The 18,002-nt window shown below is 36.4% G+C and overlaps 2 protein-coding genes across 3 annotated transcripts; both read right to left on the bottom strand.

Annotated features, from left to right (window-relative positions):
* Positions 1 to 391: 391 nt before the first annotated feature.
* Positions 392 to 5,146, bottom strand: LOC132166472 (3-ketoacyl CoA thiolase 1, peroxisomal-like). Its single transcript, XM_059577287.1, has 14 exons — positions 4,944 to 5,146; positions 4,762 to 4,838; positions 4,562 to 4,646; positions 3,731 to 3,857; positions 3,486 to 3,584; positions 3,340 to 3,407; positions 3,153 to 3,260; positions 3,007 to 3,084; positions 2,801 to 2,933; positions 2,610 to 2,706; positions 2,087 to 2,210; positions 1,891 to 1,999; positions 1,696 to 1,779; positions 392 to 613 (listed from the first exon to the last, which is right to left on the bottom strand). The coding sequence occupies exons 1-14, from the start codon at positions 5,031 to 5,033 to the stop codon at positions 504 to 506; spliced, it is 1,389 nt and encodes a 462-aa protein (XP_059433270.1). The 5' UTR covers positions 5,034 to 5,146; the 3' UTR covers positions 392 to 503.
* Positions 5,147 to 7,938: 2,792 nt separating this feature from the next.
* On the bottom strand, positions 7,939 to 17,760 carry LOC132165430 (uncharacterized). 2 transcript variants are annotated; one of them, XM_059575987.1, is made up of 9 exons: positions 17,487 to 17,760; positions 13,787 to 17,353; positions 13,615 to 13,698; positions 12,149 to 12,301; positions 11,505 to 11,668; positions 11,271 to 11,418; positions 10,864 to 10,986; positions 10,658 to 10,745; positions 7,939 to 8,582 (listed from the first exon to the last, which is right to left on the bottom strand). In XM_059575987.1, exons 2-9 carry the CDS (start codon positions 16,757 to 16,759, stop codon positions 8,368 to 8,370), a joined length of 3,948 nt encoding a protein of 1,315 aa, XP_059431970.1. In that variant the 5' UTR covers positions 16,760 to 17,353; positions 17,487 to 17,760; the 3' UTR covers positions 7,939 to 8,367. The 2 variants fall into 2 exon arrangements, with proteins under 2 accessions (XP_059431970.1, XP_059431971.1); XM_059575988.1 differs by having other exon boundaries at positions 13,787 to 17,287.
* Positions 17,761 to 18,002: the final 242 nt, after the last annotated feature.

Raw genomic sequence — 18,002 nt, 5'->3', positions numbered from 1 at the left:
TTGCAAAATGTTGTAACACTTTTAAATTAATTGTTTTACATACATTTTCTTTTTGTTAGAATATTAGAAACTATTCTCTATATTAAGATTTATTCCCTTCTTAAATTATTCCAATGTTTACTTGTTCATTACTCCTATCCTTTCTATAAATAGAGGTAATTATAATAAATATTAATATATTTAAATATACAAGATGTAGCATCAATTTCTCTCTCCGCTTCCACTCTCTTCTTACTTTCATACTCTCAATTTATTTCTACACTTCTTTCTATTTGGGTTCATAGAAAACAAACCTTTAGAACCTATGGGTTCATCTACTCATAAGGTAATCATTCAAACCGTGTAACAATTATAGAGTGAAGTTTTAATCATTTAACTCATGAGAAACCCATTCAAAGATGTTAAACAAATCTATTACTTCACAATCTGCAGCTGTGATATGATTATTTTTTGACTACCAAGCGATGGCCTGAGTACAACATAGAAAGATGCAAACAGAGCATCTATTGAGCATCCTTTGATAGAAGATTGTTCTTTTGGACTGTTCTAGCATTACATAACTCATCTACGCAATCACCTCTTTCAAAAACAGCTGCAGCCCCCATGCCTGAGCCTGCAATGACACATACTTGAAATCAGTAATTGTTAACAGGAAGCTAAAGAAATCAAACAATGCAATATCCCAAATTCTCGCCTTATTATATCATTTTCCACTTCGATCTACAGATCAGTACAATCTACAACTCCATGAGGGTAAAAAATGGGGCTTTATACTGGAATTACTTAATGATCAAAAGATAAAGGAGGGGCCTAGGAGTTAGATTAGTTTCCTGCACTCTTATTTTGCCTCTCCAATCATCACATATTTGGAGTTTTACCACTAAATCTGTGTCCACCTCCATTTTGGTTAATAAACTCCAAAAGGAAAAGAAAGGTATTACATCTCAACCACTCAAACAAGCCTCAATTCCACCAGATGGGCCCCAAATGTACTTCTATTTATCGATAATATCTTCCGTTTCGTCCAAGCTGTATCCGAAGTATCTACCTTATTGGGTAGAATGCCTACCGATGTGGGTTATCAACCCACTCTTAGTACCGACATGGGTTCTTTACAAGAAAGAATTACTTCTACCAAATGGTTCTATTTTACTTAGATTGTGCTCGATTTCAAACACCAGTTTTGGTTTGGCTCCTGTATGCTAAAGTTCAGTTCTTTGACCACAACTAAATACATTGTGCCATGCTGATTAGTCTCAATTGGAGGATTTTTTGGACAAGCTTTCCATCACTTTGAACACCATGTCTCACTCCCCTACACTAAAGCCCTATATGTTAAGATTAACCAAGGTATTACAATTTACCATATCAGCATCAGGAAGGATTTGCAATCAACAATTTGGGCTAGGTTTCTTATTGTGCATCCACTCAGACAAAATCAACTAACTCAGGACTTCAGTGGCTTTCCTTGTAGCCTTGCTGGTAGTGTGACCTTGTGACAACAATCCTCAAGGTCCAAGAAGCAAAGGTTGGAAGAGAGGGAGAGAGAAAATTGCTCTTAAACAATTAAACTAGATTAACCCAATCCTCCCCATGCTTTTTTGCATTAAAAACTTGTCAAACTATCAACAGTTTGTGTGTGTGTGTGTGTTCGCACATGTGTGCATAGAGAGGGAGAGAGAGAAAGAGAGAGACCTATGCACATAGAGATCACACCAAAGCGACAGTCCTTGCCGCGACGCTTCATCTCATGCAACAGAGTACCAACACACCGGGCACCTAACACAAAGCAATCAGGTAGCTTCAGTGATATGTTAAACCTTTAGGCATATAAGGTAATTATCTAATGAAGAATTGTCAATTTTTAGTATTTGATGATACTGTTAGTACCTGTAGCACCCAACGGATGCCCAAGAGCAATTGCACCTCCATTAACATTGACCTTTTCAGGATCAAGCCCCAATTTCTTACAGCAATATACATACTGAGATGCAAATGCCTAAACAAGACAAATGAACTTGCTTAGCTTAAAAAGATATAACTCCGTGAGAAATATAAATTTATAAGCATCATAAAAACCCATTACCTCATTTATTTCAAACAAGTCAACATCATCGAGCTCAAGACCAGCAGACTTCACTGCAACTGGAATTGCAGCAGCTGGACCTATCCCCATGACAGCAGGATCCACACCAACGGCAGCAAAACTCCTGAAAGAAAAGCAGAACATAGCATGCTTAGTATGCAAAGAAAGTTCCAATAATAATAAAATAAAAAGACGTCCTCTCCTAAGATTCTTAATGTCTATGCCATTGGTTCTTCAAACCCAAAACAGGAATTCTTTAAGGTTTACTCATAGCAAATCTGGTTACTGTTTCAGATTTTCTGGTCCATATACTATGAATTTGTTTAAGCTCTTTAAGGCAAATGATTCAACATCTGCGAAGCGTATATGAGCATTTAGAATATATTAACATTCTTCTAAGAATAAAATTCTGAACGGCTTAAGAAATTATAACTTCTTATCAAGTCCAAATTATAGAGGTGTGTGTCAAAGCTCTATCATTTATCCACTTCCAGATTACTACTTAATGGGGAAAAGTATGGACCTGAAAATGCCAAGAATAGGAAGCCCCTTCTGCACAGCCAAACTTCTCTTCATAAGGAGAACTGCTCCAGCACCATCACTCACCTGGCTAGCATTCCCTAAAAACAGAAATGAAGAAAAATATAGCTTCTTAATGCATGAAATGAAATAAGATACTGACTACTAATATACAATCATAGGACTATATGATACCAGCAGTTGTTGTCCCGTCCTTTTTGAATACAGTCTTCAGCTTTGCCAAGTCTGTCATGTTTGTGTTTGGGCGGATTCCATCATCCACAGAAATTGTAACAGGCTTCTCAATTCCAGTTTTTGGATCCACAACCTTTGCAGAAGAATAATCAGTTATGAACATTTAAAAACAGAATTACCCATCAGGCTGCATTTTTCACATTTACCTTGGTAGAAACAGGGATGATTTCATCTTTGAATTTACCAGACACAGATGCTGCAGCAGCACGCCTATGAGATTCAACCTATTCACACGAATAAAAGGAATTAGACATCAATAATTAACAACTACTGATGGAATTTAGGAACTCACAGCTGCATGATCTTGCTCTTGCCGTGTCACTCCAAAACGCTGTGCAACATTTTCAGAAGTGACACCCATAGGAAGAAGACAATCTCGGGCTTGTGCAAAGATTTCTACCTGTTAACACCAAACCACTAAGTTGAAGAAACCATTTATTGGCTCAAACATATTTTTGAAAAATAGAGTTAGAATATACTTTTGGGTTAACTTTCTGAACCCTGTCAATCTGATCTACTGACATGCACTCCAATCCAGCCCCAATACCTGTTTTGAGAATTAAAGAAATTTAGGGCCAAAGACGAAGGTCACATTAAGACAGACATCCTCCAAAATGACTCTTACCTATGTCATAAAATCCTGCTTTTATGAAAGCAGCTACATCAGCAACTGCCTGGAGGCCGGATGAGCATTGCCTGTTAACAGTTCTGATCGGCACCGTGTCTGGATGAAACAGATTACTTATAAAGATATACATTATCTATGGCCAGATGTTTTGAACAAGTACATAATCATTTGGGTGTCACCTTATCCATGTAAAAATAACTAAGGGTGATTAAAGAGAAAAAGACCTACTCAAAAAAACTTACCCGGAAAACCAGCATACAATGCTGCCATCCTGCACTCAATTGCTCTTTGTGAGCCAGGAGCCAATACTGTGCCAACAACTATATCCCCCACTTCACTTGGGTTCAAGTTTGTGTTCTCTATCAATGCCTGGATTGCATATTAGAAGGTGTAAATATAAGCTCCTTCTAAATAACCCAAAAAAATCTCAACAAGACATTAAACCAAACTTAAACTGCATATCATGTCCAACCAGAATATTATTATGATGTAGCACAGTCCAAGAGCCAGGCGAAACGCCGAAAAGACCAAGCCTTTTCGGGTTGAAGGACTGAACAGCCTGTTTGCACTCCCATTCGATCGGGTGTGAACAAGCCTCTCAGGGAATCTGACCCGAGATACTTGGTCGCACCCCACGTCCGAACGAGGGTGTAAACGAGACACCCCTGGAGCGACCGCAATGTGCAAAGAAAGACAATCTCAAAAGAATCAACTTTGAAACGCCGAAATTCCTTTCTCAATTTCTACTTTCTAAACTTAGCTTATCTTTACCTTACATTTATTCAGGGCTTAGCCAATTTCCCATTTAGGTGATTAATTTTCCTTTTAAATCTCTACAAGAATACAATTGTAATATTTATGATACAGTCTGTGTAAGTGTAATGATTTCGGATACATTGAATTTAGAAGAAATTTCAAATTTTCAAAGCCCATGCTCTTTTGGGTTTCCTTCTATCAGAATACATAGAAGCTTCTGCTAGTTTTCATTATTTATGCTATCCGCTACATCATATTCAATCCTTGTCAAACCAACAACAACTAATTATATGGCAATTGAGTCAAGGGCATCTAACCTTCAAGACAGGGGCAAGTAGATCATCAGGAAGAGTATCCTTGAACCCTCCACGCTTTGATTTGCAAATGGCAGTACGGTATGCCCTATTTAACAACATTTACACAAAAAATAAAAACTATTAGATAGAAGGGGGCACAAGTATTAAGAAATATTATAATAACAAGTTCATATCCAAATTTCTCCATCCAAGCAACTTACGCCACAATCACAACATCATCTCCAAAAGCAGCTGTTCGATGATATGCAGCACTGTCCCCAGCTGCACAAATTGAAGCCTACAAGAAAAGAAAAAAATTAGAAGAAGGAAAAGGACAGAAAGAGTGCTATAATATATACTTGAGACTAAATCCAGCAGCTTTCATGAATGGAAACAAACTTACAGAGAGAGCAGCATAAGAAGAAGATGGAAAGGAAGAAGTGGGTTGAAGATGTTGAAGCAGAACTCTCTGTCTGTTGAGCGCTTTCTCCATTTCTCTGACACCCAACTCCCAATTCGTCGAGGAAAGAAGCAGGCAGGAGATTATTTATACAGCAAACAGGAGATGGGTTGTTCACTGAAACGTTCCCACTAAAGAAAGACCAAGAACTCATTTCCACTTGTGAAAAACATTATTTATGTTTTCTTCGAAAGTTCCACGTAATACTGTCGCACGTTTTCCACGGAGCAGGTGGGGGCAATGGTTGATGCTTCCACTCCTTAAAGTAATCAAAATATTATTGACTTTTTAATTTTTAATTTTTAATTTTTTTTAAAATTTTTTTGTAAGTATATATCAATAAATATCTCAAAGATATAATGGACAAAATACATAAGATTAGTCTTTTATTAAGATATTAAGAGTTAAATTTTCAAGCATTATTTTCTTTAGAAAACATTAAAAAAAGAAAAAAAAGAAAAAAAAAGACTGAATTAAGCTACTTTCACATATAAGTAACGCTAAAAATTACATTTTTATTTTACTACTATCTCATTCTAGTCTCAATTAGCCATTAAATTTGTCATTGTTAACAAAAATTAATGACTAATTAATACTGTCGCACGGTAAAATTAATAAATAAAGCTAAAAGTTACTCTTATTTTATTATTATTTCACTTTAGTCTCACTTAGCCCTTGTTTTCGTTAAAATAAAATTAATGACTAATTAACATTGTCAAGTTTAAAATAGGGAACATAATCTTATATTCAATTAGTTATATGTAAGGGGTATTTATGTCTTTTTATTTTTTAAGAAAATAAAAATACACTTTCAATATAATTAACTGGATATTTTTTAATTTATTTAAACAAAAAATTATAAGATAAACGTTGATATTTTGGTAATTTCCTCACAAACATACACGAGAGACAATGGTCGGTTAGGCAGAGTAGTTGGAATTTTGAGTCAAATAGCGGCCGCGCATGATGACAATTGACATGAAAGCACTTGGCTCCATCACCGTCCAAATTTCATTTATAACCGTTTAAGGTATTTTATTAAATTTCAATTATCATTTTTAGTTGAGATTTTACTATTTATTCTTCTAATAACTAAATGTGTTATTACCTTATTATTTACCATTTTTCTTAGTTTAAAAGTAATAAATATGACATAATCTTAACTATTTAATTTTTAAAAAAAAAATGTTGAAATTTTAAGAGACTTATGTAATAGAATATCATACCAAATTTAATTAAAGGATCTTAATCCATCACTTTACCTTCACCACTATAATGCATATCAACTACCAAATGATAAGAAGTTTAATTTATAGGAATATCTAATAATGTTGTTTATAAATTCAATAATCAATATATTATTAAGGGGTATTTTAGAACGGAATATTTAAAATTGAGATGACCCATTTCATAGTTTAAATTTTATTTTATTGTATTAACCAGTATATACGACGTCACATCATTTAAAACTTTTAAATAATCTGACAATATTCTCTTTATGTGACAATAAATATACCATTAAATTTGTGAAATGCAATTTGGTGGCTAATGAATTATTTTAAATTTGTATCCTCAAGGAGTAGTTCAATCGACTGTGGATCACGCCTCATGAAGCAAAGTTTGCTAGTTCGAATCTCCCATCTCCCTTTCCTGGTGTGGACGTGTCAAAAACATTTTTTTACGCTTGTGAAAAAAGTAATTTCCCTCCTTTAGATTCAACAACCAAATATTCATTTGCTTTGGTGCGAGCATCCATACTGAAGGCAATTATACTCAAATGGTTGTTGAAGCCATAATTGAAATAAATAAAAATCCAAGTGTCAAAGCCAATGGTGTGAAAATGCTTTTGGAGTCTCTTGACTCAGACTGGCATACAACATTGACCTCTGAATATCATTGACTGAAGACTGCCTCTACATTCAATTTTTCTTTAGATTGATGAAAAACACTACAAACTGATCAAACATAACTAGAAAATGCCCGAATTTTGCTATAATTTAAGAGATGGAGTTGTAGGACCCACTTGCCTCAGGCATGTGAGTCCCGCATCCTAGATTGTTTGGAGTAGGTAGACCTTATAATCCTCTCTTTTAAGCTGCCATAATTTCAACATAATAGTACGGAATCCTCGGCTATAGAATAAAATTTGAATAGCCTATAACTCAACAACAATAATTTTATTTTTATATATATATAATAATTTATAACCATATTATAATAAATTTTGTAGTATCCCAATCATTACTCTTTTTGTGTAACGATTTACACTTGAACCATTTACTTAATAAGTCAAATATGTTTTTTAATTATAAAGAAACTATATTTTGATCTCATAACTGTATCACAATGTTAACGTGACAATCCCAATCAACCATTGAATAAGTCATTGTTTTAAAAAAAAAAAAATACAAGAAATCGCATTTCCATCAATTTCAACGTCACATAAAGGCTTTTTTTGTTACAATTTGGTAGTTTGAGGTATGTAGACATGATAAGTGTGATGTGAAATATCACATTATTTTATAGTTACAATACATTTTAGTAATTGATATGATAAATATTGCATGAACTGCCATGTCAATTTATAAGAAATTTTGTAGTAGAAGCTATAACACTCCTAACAATGTTCATTCGACCATTTATATCCTTTTGCAATTCGTTAGATTTTTTTTTTTTTTTAAAAAAAAAAATAAATTGAAAAAAGAGTGAAGTGAATAAGATCCATTAAATATAATTCTTTCCCCCCCCACCCAAAAAAAAAAAAAAAAAATTCCAAAAACATTAGAATGAACTTTTTGTATCAAACTTCATAGAAAAGCTTGTAGTGGATATATATCAAATTGAATCCTCTTTAGTAATACCATAGGGTGATAAGTGTTGCTAATAATGATCAGAGGAAGAGTGATCCTAATCATATGACATAATATTACATTTCAGATTTAACTGATACAACACAAAAGGATCAAAATTATATTTAAGCCTCAACTGCTTTACATCACAATAATATTAAATTTACATCTCGACCCCTCAACATGTAGAGAGAAAAAAGTAGACTCGTAATTCAGACATGTAGTAGATAAGCCAAAGCACAACTCTATGCCTTTGGTGTGCGTATATATACAGAAGAACTCTTCATCATCATTTACTGCTCTCTTCATCTTTTACTACCCAGAAGTGTTCTTGTTACAAAAGAATAAACAAATGAAGATGTCTTTATTAACAAAGGGAGAAGAAACAATAGGTCATCTAATTGTACTCATGCTGCTCTCCCAGGAAGCTCTGATCCTCAGCCCCAAGGGCTTCTCTTGAAGATACTAGAAAATCCTGGTACCTGAAGAACAAAATGGGTGCATATATTGCTATTGATTCATGAAGAAATCTTGGGCTTCACATGCTTGGTCAATGGATTATTATATCCCTTTGACTGAAGCGCTATAGACATAGACCGCAATCGGTTGGCTATCTCGGTAAATGATGGCCGGTTATCGGGATCAGGAGACCAGCAATGTTCCATCAGGTTCCTCCACCCAGGATCACAATGTTCCGGGATAGAAGGTCGTAGATTATTCTTCACAATACCCCCTTCACGCACAATACACCAAATCATAGAAAAATAGTTAAAGAAAGATAGAAAGCTATGGATGTTCTTCAATTATTAATTGCACGGTAAAACAATAAATGATACATAATCAGAAAGAAACCAAGTCTCTAATCAGTTTAGCAAGTTATCAGTTCAACTAAATTGACAAGTCACTTGTTGGAAATGTCTCCATGGAATAACTTCGGCTGGCCGATATATTAATCTTTTATAGCACATTGTTTATATTCCAATTGCAGAATAGAAATGAAAAGGAAAATGTTGTGTTATATTATCTTATGTTTTATTTCAACTTCCAATACAACCTTCTTTGAGTTTATCCAAGCATGCTCGATCTGCTTTACTAGATGTAACTTGACTCAGCAGCATCAACATCAACATGCCAACAACACCCACCAAAACCACCAACATTGCAAAGGCGAATTATAAGCATAGCTACCCTAAAGTGTAATTGCATGGTTTTAAATTTTGAGAGAAGCCACTTCATGCAAAATACTGAATGTTAGAATAGCATCCGAGTTTCCTTCCCAAGACCCTGCGTCGGCGTGTTACTGTCTTTTAGCCCCTATCACCAGTGTTAAACATCCACCTCCTTTCCCTGCCCCACACCATCCAGCCTTTACCACCAAAGAATGCCACAACACCAATGCAAGCATGATACAGGTAGCGAGAAACTGGTTTGTTTTATTTTCTTTTAGGAATCAGGAGAATTTTTATAATTTTACAGGTTTCGGAATACGAGATTTAGTTTTGGTCCATTGGGTTAGATGTATCCAACTTGAAATGCTTAAGGAAACTAGGTGTATATCCAGATCTATTTTGTTTTCTTCTATTTTCTTTAATTTCCAGCAACTTGAAACCTTAGTTCTTCTCCCTTAGAACCCTAAAAATCTGTAGGTTAAAAAGCCCTAGCATAACCCACCTTTCTACTACAGTTTCAATTTACTGCTCTCAGACCCAGATCAGATCTGATTTTCTTTCTTTTCTCTCCTGTTTTGAGCACCAAAAACTATCCAACTTGTTACTCCATATTTGAACCTTAAGCTGAGCTATTTTTTCCAGCTTTTTTCAACCACAAAATCTCTAACCCAACCAACATTAATCCTTTTTCCAGTCCCTTAAAACCCTTCAAAATTCATAATTCACTTAACATGATTTGAAATGTAAACAGCAGATTACCTTTCCCATCGTTTAGAAATTCCAGCAATAACTTTTTCCCTAAGAATTACCCCAACTAAATCTAGACAAAGATCTCTGTGCTGTTGTCCACTTCAATTTAGTATTACAGTTTGTTTGCCCTACGTCATAGTGCTAGCACCGACTAACCAGCATGTTTTAAACCTCACTCTGCAGTTTCCATTACCACCACAAAGCCAGTCACTACAAACATAATAGCATCAGCCTAAAGTTTGAGTCCAATGCATGACACGTCTCAAAACATTAGGTATAGTTATTTTGAAAGCCTATTAAGGGAATTCTTTTCCGTCTTATCTGATTACCAAAATGTCAAATTCTCAAACATGGCCCTCTATTCTTTATATCCATAATAGTATATTAGTAGAACTCCCCCTCCAACAGAAGTAGAGGAGTTAACACTTTTCTTTTCCTCTCTTTACCATGAATCCCTGTTAATAAACATAACGCCTTACATATGAGGATAAGTAAGTACTATTCAATTATTTGCTTTACCTAGGGCCCCAGCTTCCTAGAATCTTGCTATTTTAACTACTCAACATTCTCTCTCTCTCTCTCATGCCCGCTCTTACCACATGCCCTGGCCCATTGAAGAGTGTTGCACAGTTCATTTATTTGTTACTACCTACACCAACTGAAGTGATTTCGGAAATAAAAAGAAATGATTTTGTTCCCTTTCTACTATAATCAGCTCAGTAATTTTGCTAATGATTTCATTTTACATGAAAAAAATAACATGCTAATATTTCAGGGAATTTCTTTTTAAGAAAAAAGTTATATTTCATTCTTTTGAAACATCAAAAACATGGATTTGCATTTCACAGTCAGCACTTAATTATTGTTCAGTCAATGACATAAAACTTACCAATAATGGCACCACAATGCATATTTTCGTAAGGTTCCTCCCCAGTCAAGATCTCCCACATTGAGATGCCAAATGAGAAAACATCAACCTGGCAAAAGCACCACCACATAGTTAATTGCTTTACCACCCCCATTTTTTTTTTTTTGGCTGGGCATGAAATGATTTAGTACTTCCTCCACTTCACAATGACATATGGTCCGACTAACCTTCTCAGAGACCCGGCTGCTGCTTCCATTCAACAGTTCTGGTGCCATCCATGGAAGGGTTCCTCGAACACCACCAGATACTAGAGTATTGCGCTTAATTCTTGATAACCCAAAATCTCCAACCTGCCAAAAGAAAAAAAAAAAATTATGATCAAATAGAAAAACCCAAGCAGTAAATCTTTGGGGAGTATATTCTCAAACAAAATCCAAGAGAACTTCCAATTACCACCATAATTTGGTTTCTAGCCTACTTATGAACAAAAGGTTTCTAGCATAATTCATTTCAGCCCACTTGTGTCACTATAAAGCCTCTTGCAGTTCTTCTCATTATAACTTTCACAGCCTTTAACATCAAGTAGATGTCTAGGATGCATGGTGTGATCTGAAGAGCATTTATCCTATTTTACCTTGCATATGGGTCGTTGTGGATCCCTCAGGTTGACAAGCAAATTGTCACATTTCAAATCAAAATGGACAATATTTTTTGAATGCAGGTATTCCATGCCAAAAGCTGCATCCATGGCAATCATAAGCTTTTTACGACGATCAAGGGATCTGCACAAAGAATCCAAAGGTATGAGGAAATTGTATAAATAACAGTTGGAAGCAAATATACTGTAAATAATTGGATGCTAAATTACCTATCCTTCTTAAGTAGGACATGCCTAAGTGACCCGTTCACCATATACTCGGTTACAGTTGCCAAGGTTCCTCCAGTTCCATCTGGTACTACACCATAAAAGGCGACCACATTTGGATGGTGAAGTTTTGAAAGAATCCGCGCCTCTCTCCAAAAGTCTCTAGTCTGGTATAACAAAATATAATCATTAGTCTCCTACGGATTTGTTTCATAAAACTTTTTCTTTTTCCCTTTTTTATATCTTTTCAAAACAAAAACATTAATAAATAACTCAAAACTAGTGTCATCTTTATGTTACATCAAAACACTGTTTCAAACAAAAAACAAAATGCATCCTCTAAAAAGTGTTAACAAACGGAGCCATAACTTTCAAATATGTAGGATTTTTTTTTTTTCAATAGAGGATTTACAGACAAACGTACATAAAATATGAACGCATACCAAAGACAACATTTTTGACTTATGATTACCAAAGTGGTAGGTGCCATATAAAATATGAATGCATACCAATGAAACTCAAGTTTTTCGAAATTTCAATGTCACTCAAACAAAAAGAAATGACCATTTTAACTTTCCTACACATTTTTATTGTTTTGAGAAGAACATTGAAAAAAAATCAATTATGTATGATACTCAGTTACTCACCAACCGTTCTTGCTCTGATGATCTCCCTGAAAAGCAGCTCTTTTTTATTCTCTTTATGGCAACATCTGTTCCCCGCCATTTACCATGATAAACAGTCCCGTATGTACCAGATCCTAGTTCCCGTAGTTCTTCAAGATCAGAATTCTTTATAATCTGTGTATCAGAAATAATAAAAGTCAGTTGCCAAGTAGAAACTAGACCACAGGAGACATAAAGGAGGAAAAAAAAAAAACCAGAAAGCTTGTCATACATATACAGACAAAACAGCATTTCAGAAATACTTGTATTTTTTTTTATAAGTAATTTGTAAAATAAGATAAACCTGCGACCTTCGCGTATTTCAGAAATACTTGTATTACAATCAACAAAACACCTAATAGAATAAAAGACTCTGTCCCCGGGGAGAATGGGGAAAAGACACTATCAGAAGTAAACAGAGAAATTCCGTCTTTTAGGGTTTAGTCTGCTTTATCTGGTCCGGCTAGTGAAAAATAAAATAAAAATCAGAAACAAAGATGCCCAAGCTCTATAACTAGAAGGTGCCTTCATTAGCAGGTAGAAAAGAATTTAGTTTTAAATCCAACTGATCATGTCATATTTTATATTTATAAGTTGAATATCTAAATTTGGGTACCCGTTTATATTAGAATTACATTGTCCATCTAACAATTCGTGTAGTGAAATTATGAAGGATAAAGTTAGACACTCCATGAAAAAGAAAGATGAGAATGCTCATGAGTTTCTGACCTATTTTGGCTACACATTAAGAATGCCCTAAGCAACAATCCTTTCTTCCTGAACCTTTGAGCACACATAAGAAAAGGTATGCTGGAATTAACTCCAAAATCCATGGTCTGACAATCAACATAGCTCGACATAAACATCAATGTAACTTGGTTTTGGAGCTCAATAAAGACTTTACTCCATTGCTGAGCTCTATACTTTTGTTTAAAGAGGATCACTAGCTAATCTACCACTAGCAAAATGAACCTTTATAGTTCAAATCTTAAAGTCCTTCAACCAGATAAGAACCAGCTCAACTTTTTCAAGGAGTTTCGTCCATTAAGTGTTCAAAGGGTAGAAGGGTATATAACAACTTTTTCCTTGGAAACACCAAAATCCCTTAAGAGCTTGGAAAAGGTTAACAGTTCTATATTGCTACTTTTTTCATAAAAAAAATGCAGCTAATCTCACCTTATGTATTATACATATCCTAGTATAAAAGAAACCAGTTACTTTCCATAAATTCCAAACACTTAATAAATCGAATATTACAAGTTAACCAAGAAGACCTAAAAGTCCTGAAAACAAATAGCATGCCATCCACTGTCTTGATAAGTTTGCAGTAATAAGCAGTTTTAATCAGCAAATATGACCATAATTTCTTTCTTTTTTTTGTGCAATCAAAACATGTTACAAGATAATTCATATTAAACCGGATATGAACTAAGACAGTAGCACAAAACCTGCAAGTCATATGCGCGGGCTTCCATTTCAGCTATCATTGCGTCACTAATTGATTCAGTCTTGTCTTCATCATCAGCAGCATCCTATAAAGAAAGCAGGAAGAAACTCAAACTCGCTAGTGTAATGCAATTTACAAAATCACAGTTTCCAATCAAGTTCAAGCAATCTTACCCCAGACTCAAACTCTGGAATGATGCTGCCCTCGAACTCTGTTGCAGTAGGGGATACAACATCAATAAGATCACTGCTGCTTTCATACAGGATGAGTGGGACAGCTACTGCTGAAGACTGGAAGCAAGGAGATATAGTCTCCTTCACATCTTCCACGATAACTGACACCATCTGATTTTGATCATGACTTACAAGTGTGCTATCTTTGACATTTAACTCCTCACTAACAGATCCTTCAAGGCCCATATTCTCAACCTTCTGATCAGGGTAATCAACAAAGTCATCATCTAGGAGAGAAAACTCCCTCCTAGGCAAAGCATCTTTAGTTGGATTCGGAATGATTATATGATCATTCTTATTCATGTTCAAGCTCAAACCAGAATCATCATGAACTGCAAATGGGTACAACTCCGCAGAGCTCCTTAGCATGGGCTCTTGGAGACCCATATCTTTTTGACTTGCAACAGGCTGAAGCAGTGGAGGTTCATGGGAAGCTAGGCCATAGGATGACCCAGCCATAAGATCAGCCAAAGAATTTTCATCACGAGACTGTCTGGCACTTGGATACACGCCTGCAAATTCGGAATTCCCAATCTCTGAAATGCCTTTTCCTTGTTCACCACTCGCTGTTATAGTCAAAGCATAATCCTGATCATTGGCAGTTCCTTGGCTCATGACAAGGAGATCAGGAGGGGATTTCCCCAGTTGGAAATTTTGGGAGTGCTCCATCAGGCTATCTTCAGAAGGCTTGAAATTAATGGCAGAGGATGCAGGAAGCACATGGCCTGAAGCTTGCAACTCTTGGATAGAAGTATCAACAGCAAAAGTAGGAGTTAGGCTAGAGTTTACATCAGGCAGTATTTTCTTATATTCCAATCCGGTAGCAGGAGATCTCTCCTCACAAAGCTCTCCATCTTGACACAGAAAAGGATATTTTCCATCAAACCTTTCCAAAGTTTCCGAAGTTGAACAATTTTCTTCAAAGTGGCTTGGTATCATCAAACCAGAATTACTTAAATCATCTTCAGCTGTTTGGTATTTGTCTTCAATGCCACTAGGATCCTCATGAATAGGTTTATTCCTTCCTGATATTTCTGAACCTGTGGAAAAATTTAGCAAGTCCAGTCTGCTCTGGGATCCAGTTGAGTCAACATCCACCAACTTATACTGTACCTGAGGATAGACATGATCAATATTCTCATGCGGTTGCAGTGGCTTTTCTTGCGAGGAACTTGGGTCTAGAAGTGGATATAATTGAGCCTTTGGAAAGTTCAAGGGGGGCAATGCGCTTGTCCCTTCTTGTGAACAGGAAGCAGAGTTCCCCCCATTCTCATGCAGCTTTGAATCAGAAAATGCATGTGGCATGCCACGATGAGAATCAATGGAGTCCCTAGATCCAGAAAACAGACCCAATGGATCTTCTGTGCGAGAGATAGGCTTTTCAGAATGGAATGTTCTTTCCTTATGCATTGGTCTCTTGCAGGAGAATCCGTCAGTGTTGCTATCGTTTTGATCAACAGCTGGAGTCGCAACTTCTTTGCTGGGGCAGTGGTTGTGCAAATGTCCTCCTCCGGCTGGGTCTGGCTGGCCAACATCAACTTGTTGATAAGGGTGATGATGATTCATCAAAGGTACGACCCCCTGTAGAGGGCATTTGTAACCAGCATTGTTAGCGCTTGAGTTCTCAGGTGGAAGTTGAGCAGTGACAAGGCATGAGTTATCACCATGCAATTGCATATGAACACTCTTTGAATCTTCTCCCTGAAGCAGGACTGGATAAAACGGAGGAGAATGATTGGGAGGCCTGCTCATATTCTGGGATTGATTAAAAAACTGAGCAGGACGCAAAGCATTAAAACCACTCTTTATCTCTGGTTGAACCGGAGCCGTTGGAGAATTCCTGAGAAAGCTGGGATCGCGGTCCAAATTAGTTCCCAGTTGACTTGCTTCACTTGCCAGACTCTGTCCACCTGAGTTTTTCCTAGGACTAGGATCTAGAATCCCGTTCACAGCAACAACATATTGGTAATCGGGACTGCTCGGTTGAATAACCTCAAGGGAAGATGTTTTCTCGGATTCACCCAGAGGAATCAAAAAAATACGGAGTCTTTGAGATCCCTCATGCCTTTCAAGCCCATAATATTCCTCTATCATATTTTGAAGATCCTCATCAGAAGACACGGAAATAAGTGCATCAAGATCCTCACCAGGAAGCTGATACTTGATTGTGTGAGGTTGGTTACAAATACCTAAAGTTTTATTCACAAGTTCTTCCCGTGTAGTATTCTTTCGGATGGAAATAATATGTGTCTCACCACCCACATATCTGAGTTTCCCATCACTGGGCCTGGGCAAAATTTTTCCACCAAAACTGCAAAGAAATTTCATCTTCCCAGATTGAGAACCATCCGATACTCCTGACCCGGGAAAGTTGCTGGAATGAGGGGACCCAGATTTATAAATAGGTGGAGCTGCTGGTAACAAACCCGTCCAATCACAGTTCATTTCACCAAAAGCCTTCCTTAACCCATGTCCATTATCACCATCTTCCTTTTGGTATTTGTTTGATTTATCAGCATAAGCCCCATTTTCAATCTCCTTATTAGACCCTCTTGCAGAGACATACTCAGATATATCAGAAGCACACTCGGAATCCATTCTCCTCAACCCGAGAATACCAGTGAGTCCCTCATACACCAGATGGCCATTCTGATCATAATTGAGCACAACCTTCTTTTCATGTTTCTGAGCCGAATCCGGTACAGTAGGAACTCTTCTAGCAGCAAAACGGTCCTGGAGAAACTCCATTGAGAACTCTTCACCCGTCCGCAAAGAGAAATTGTTGTTTACATTGTTCCCTACATTTGGAATGATCCACGTTGGTTGTTGCTGGATCCATTGAGATGATGGACCAGGCGCCTCACCACCCATTGCATCAAGCAACTTCTCAGACTTATTTAGCTGCATAGGCATAGTTTCTCAACCACAAGAGCTGCTAATTCCCTCTCCAACCCACAAAGTAAGAGCAGACTCTCTGATGGTCCTCCATATCAGGTAAACCTCCCAACAAATTCAACTCCAACTTTTTCCATCACCAGATTTTTCACTTCAATTCTAAATTAAAAGATAAATTGCGCTAAAAATTGTCCAAACATCACATAGCAGTATTGTTACTTATAGAATTCCTGCACATAAATATCCTTTTTTCTTGATCAAATGTAAAATAATGTATATAACAGCAACACCACCGCACAACCAAATCCAGCAAATTTATACACAATCAAATACCAATATTCCCAAGGCTGTCTCTCCCACTATTAATTACCCAAATGAAATGAAATAATTCTTGGATCATCCGCACAGCAAAAACGTAAAACCCGCACCCAATTAATTGCAAGACCCTTCGTTACCCGCACCCAATTAATTGCAAGACCTTTCGTTCGATAAAATCAGAGCCAAATCACAGCCAGCGTAGCACCAAAGATCCAAAGCAGAGAATTCCTGAGACACCAATCATTTGAAAATCTAACTCAATATGATGCCTGATCTTCTATCGACACGTAGGAGCTAAATATATCAGAAACGACAGACAAGACAACGAATCGAGGACAATTGTCAAATGGGGTTGTTCGAAAATTGAAAACTGATTCAAATAAACCCACAACTAAGAACAAAAATTAAAAATTAAAAAAGAAGGTACCTGATTCTTGGGGTGCTCTGTTTCAAGCTCTGTTTCCGGAGCTCCCAAAGCTCGCATTGGAGCTTGGAAGAGAGCTATATTTTGTGATTGTATCGGCGAGAGATCAAAAGGGTAATCGAAAATGTGAATGATTTGGTAGAGAGAAAAGGGAGGAGAAAGAAAATAAAGAGAGGCGTGGCTTACGGCAGCAAAACAAGTTCAATCTCGAGCGTCGGAGAGCGACATTGCCGAGAATTAAGCGGCATCGACACACGAGGAGCTGAGAAAAGAATGCCTTCTTAACTGTATAACTAAAATAAATTTCTCTCTCTCCTACGTGGTCTCCTATTTCAGGTTTCAAACAATGTTTTATCTTAAAATACTCTTTTCTTTTCTTTTTTTTCTTTTCTTTTTTCTTTTTTCTTCTTCTTCTTTGATCCAGTTGAAAAAGAACGATTCCTTTTCTTCTAGGCTTTTTCAAAATATGATTCAATCCTATTTAAAAGGATACTCATTTCTTCCAAACCAATTTTTAGA

The sequence above is a fragment of the Corylus avellana genome, chromosome ca11 (assembly GCF_901000735.1).
Source record: "Corylus avellana chromosome ca11, CavTom2PMs-1.0".
Taxonomy (NCBI): domain Eukaryota; kingdom Viridiplantae; phylum Streptophyta; class Magnoliopsida; order Fagales; family Betulaceae; genus Corylus; species Corylus avellana.
The sequence above is the reverse complement of the archived record's forward strand: the minus strand, read 5'-3'. Positions and strand labels throughout refer to the sequence as shown.

Coding starts and splice junctions, on each gene's coding strand:
- LOC132166472 (XM_059577287.1), bottom strand. CDS start 5,033: ATGGAGAAAGCGCTCAACAGACAGAGAGTTCTGCTTCAACATCTTCAA. Junction 3,585..3,730: donor ATTGTATGCTGGTTTTCCGG/GTAAGTTTTTTT, acceptor TGTTTCATCCAG/ACACGGTGCCGATCAGAACT. Junction 614..1,695: donor TGTGATCTCTATGTGCATAG/GTCTCTCTCTTT, acceptor GTGTCATTGCAG/GCTCAGGCATGGGGGCTGCA.
- LOC132165430 (XM_059575987.1), bottom strand. CDS start 16,759: ATGCCTATGCAGCTAAATAAGTCTGAGAAGTTGCTTGATGCAATGGGT. Junction 13,699..13,786: donor TTCCAGAGTTTGAGTCTGGG/GTAAGATTGCTT, acceptor CTTTCTTTATAG/GATGCTGCTGATGATGAAGA. Junction 12,302..13,614: donor CCCGCGCATATGACTTGCAG/GTTTTGTGCTAC, acceptor TCTGATACACAG/ATTATAAAGAATTCTGATCT.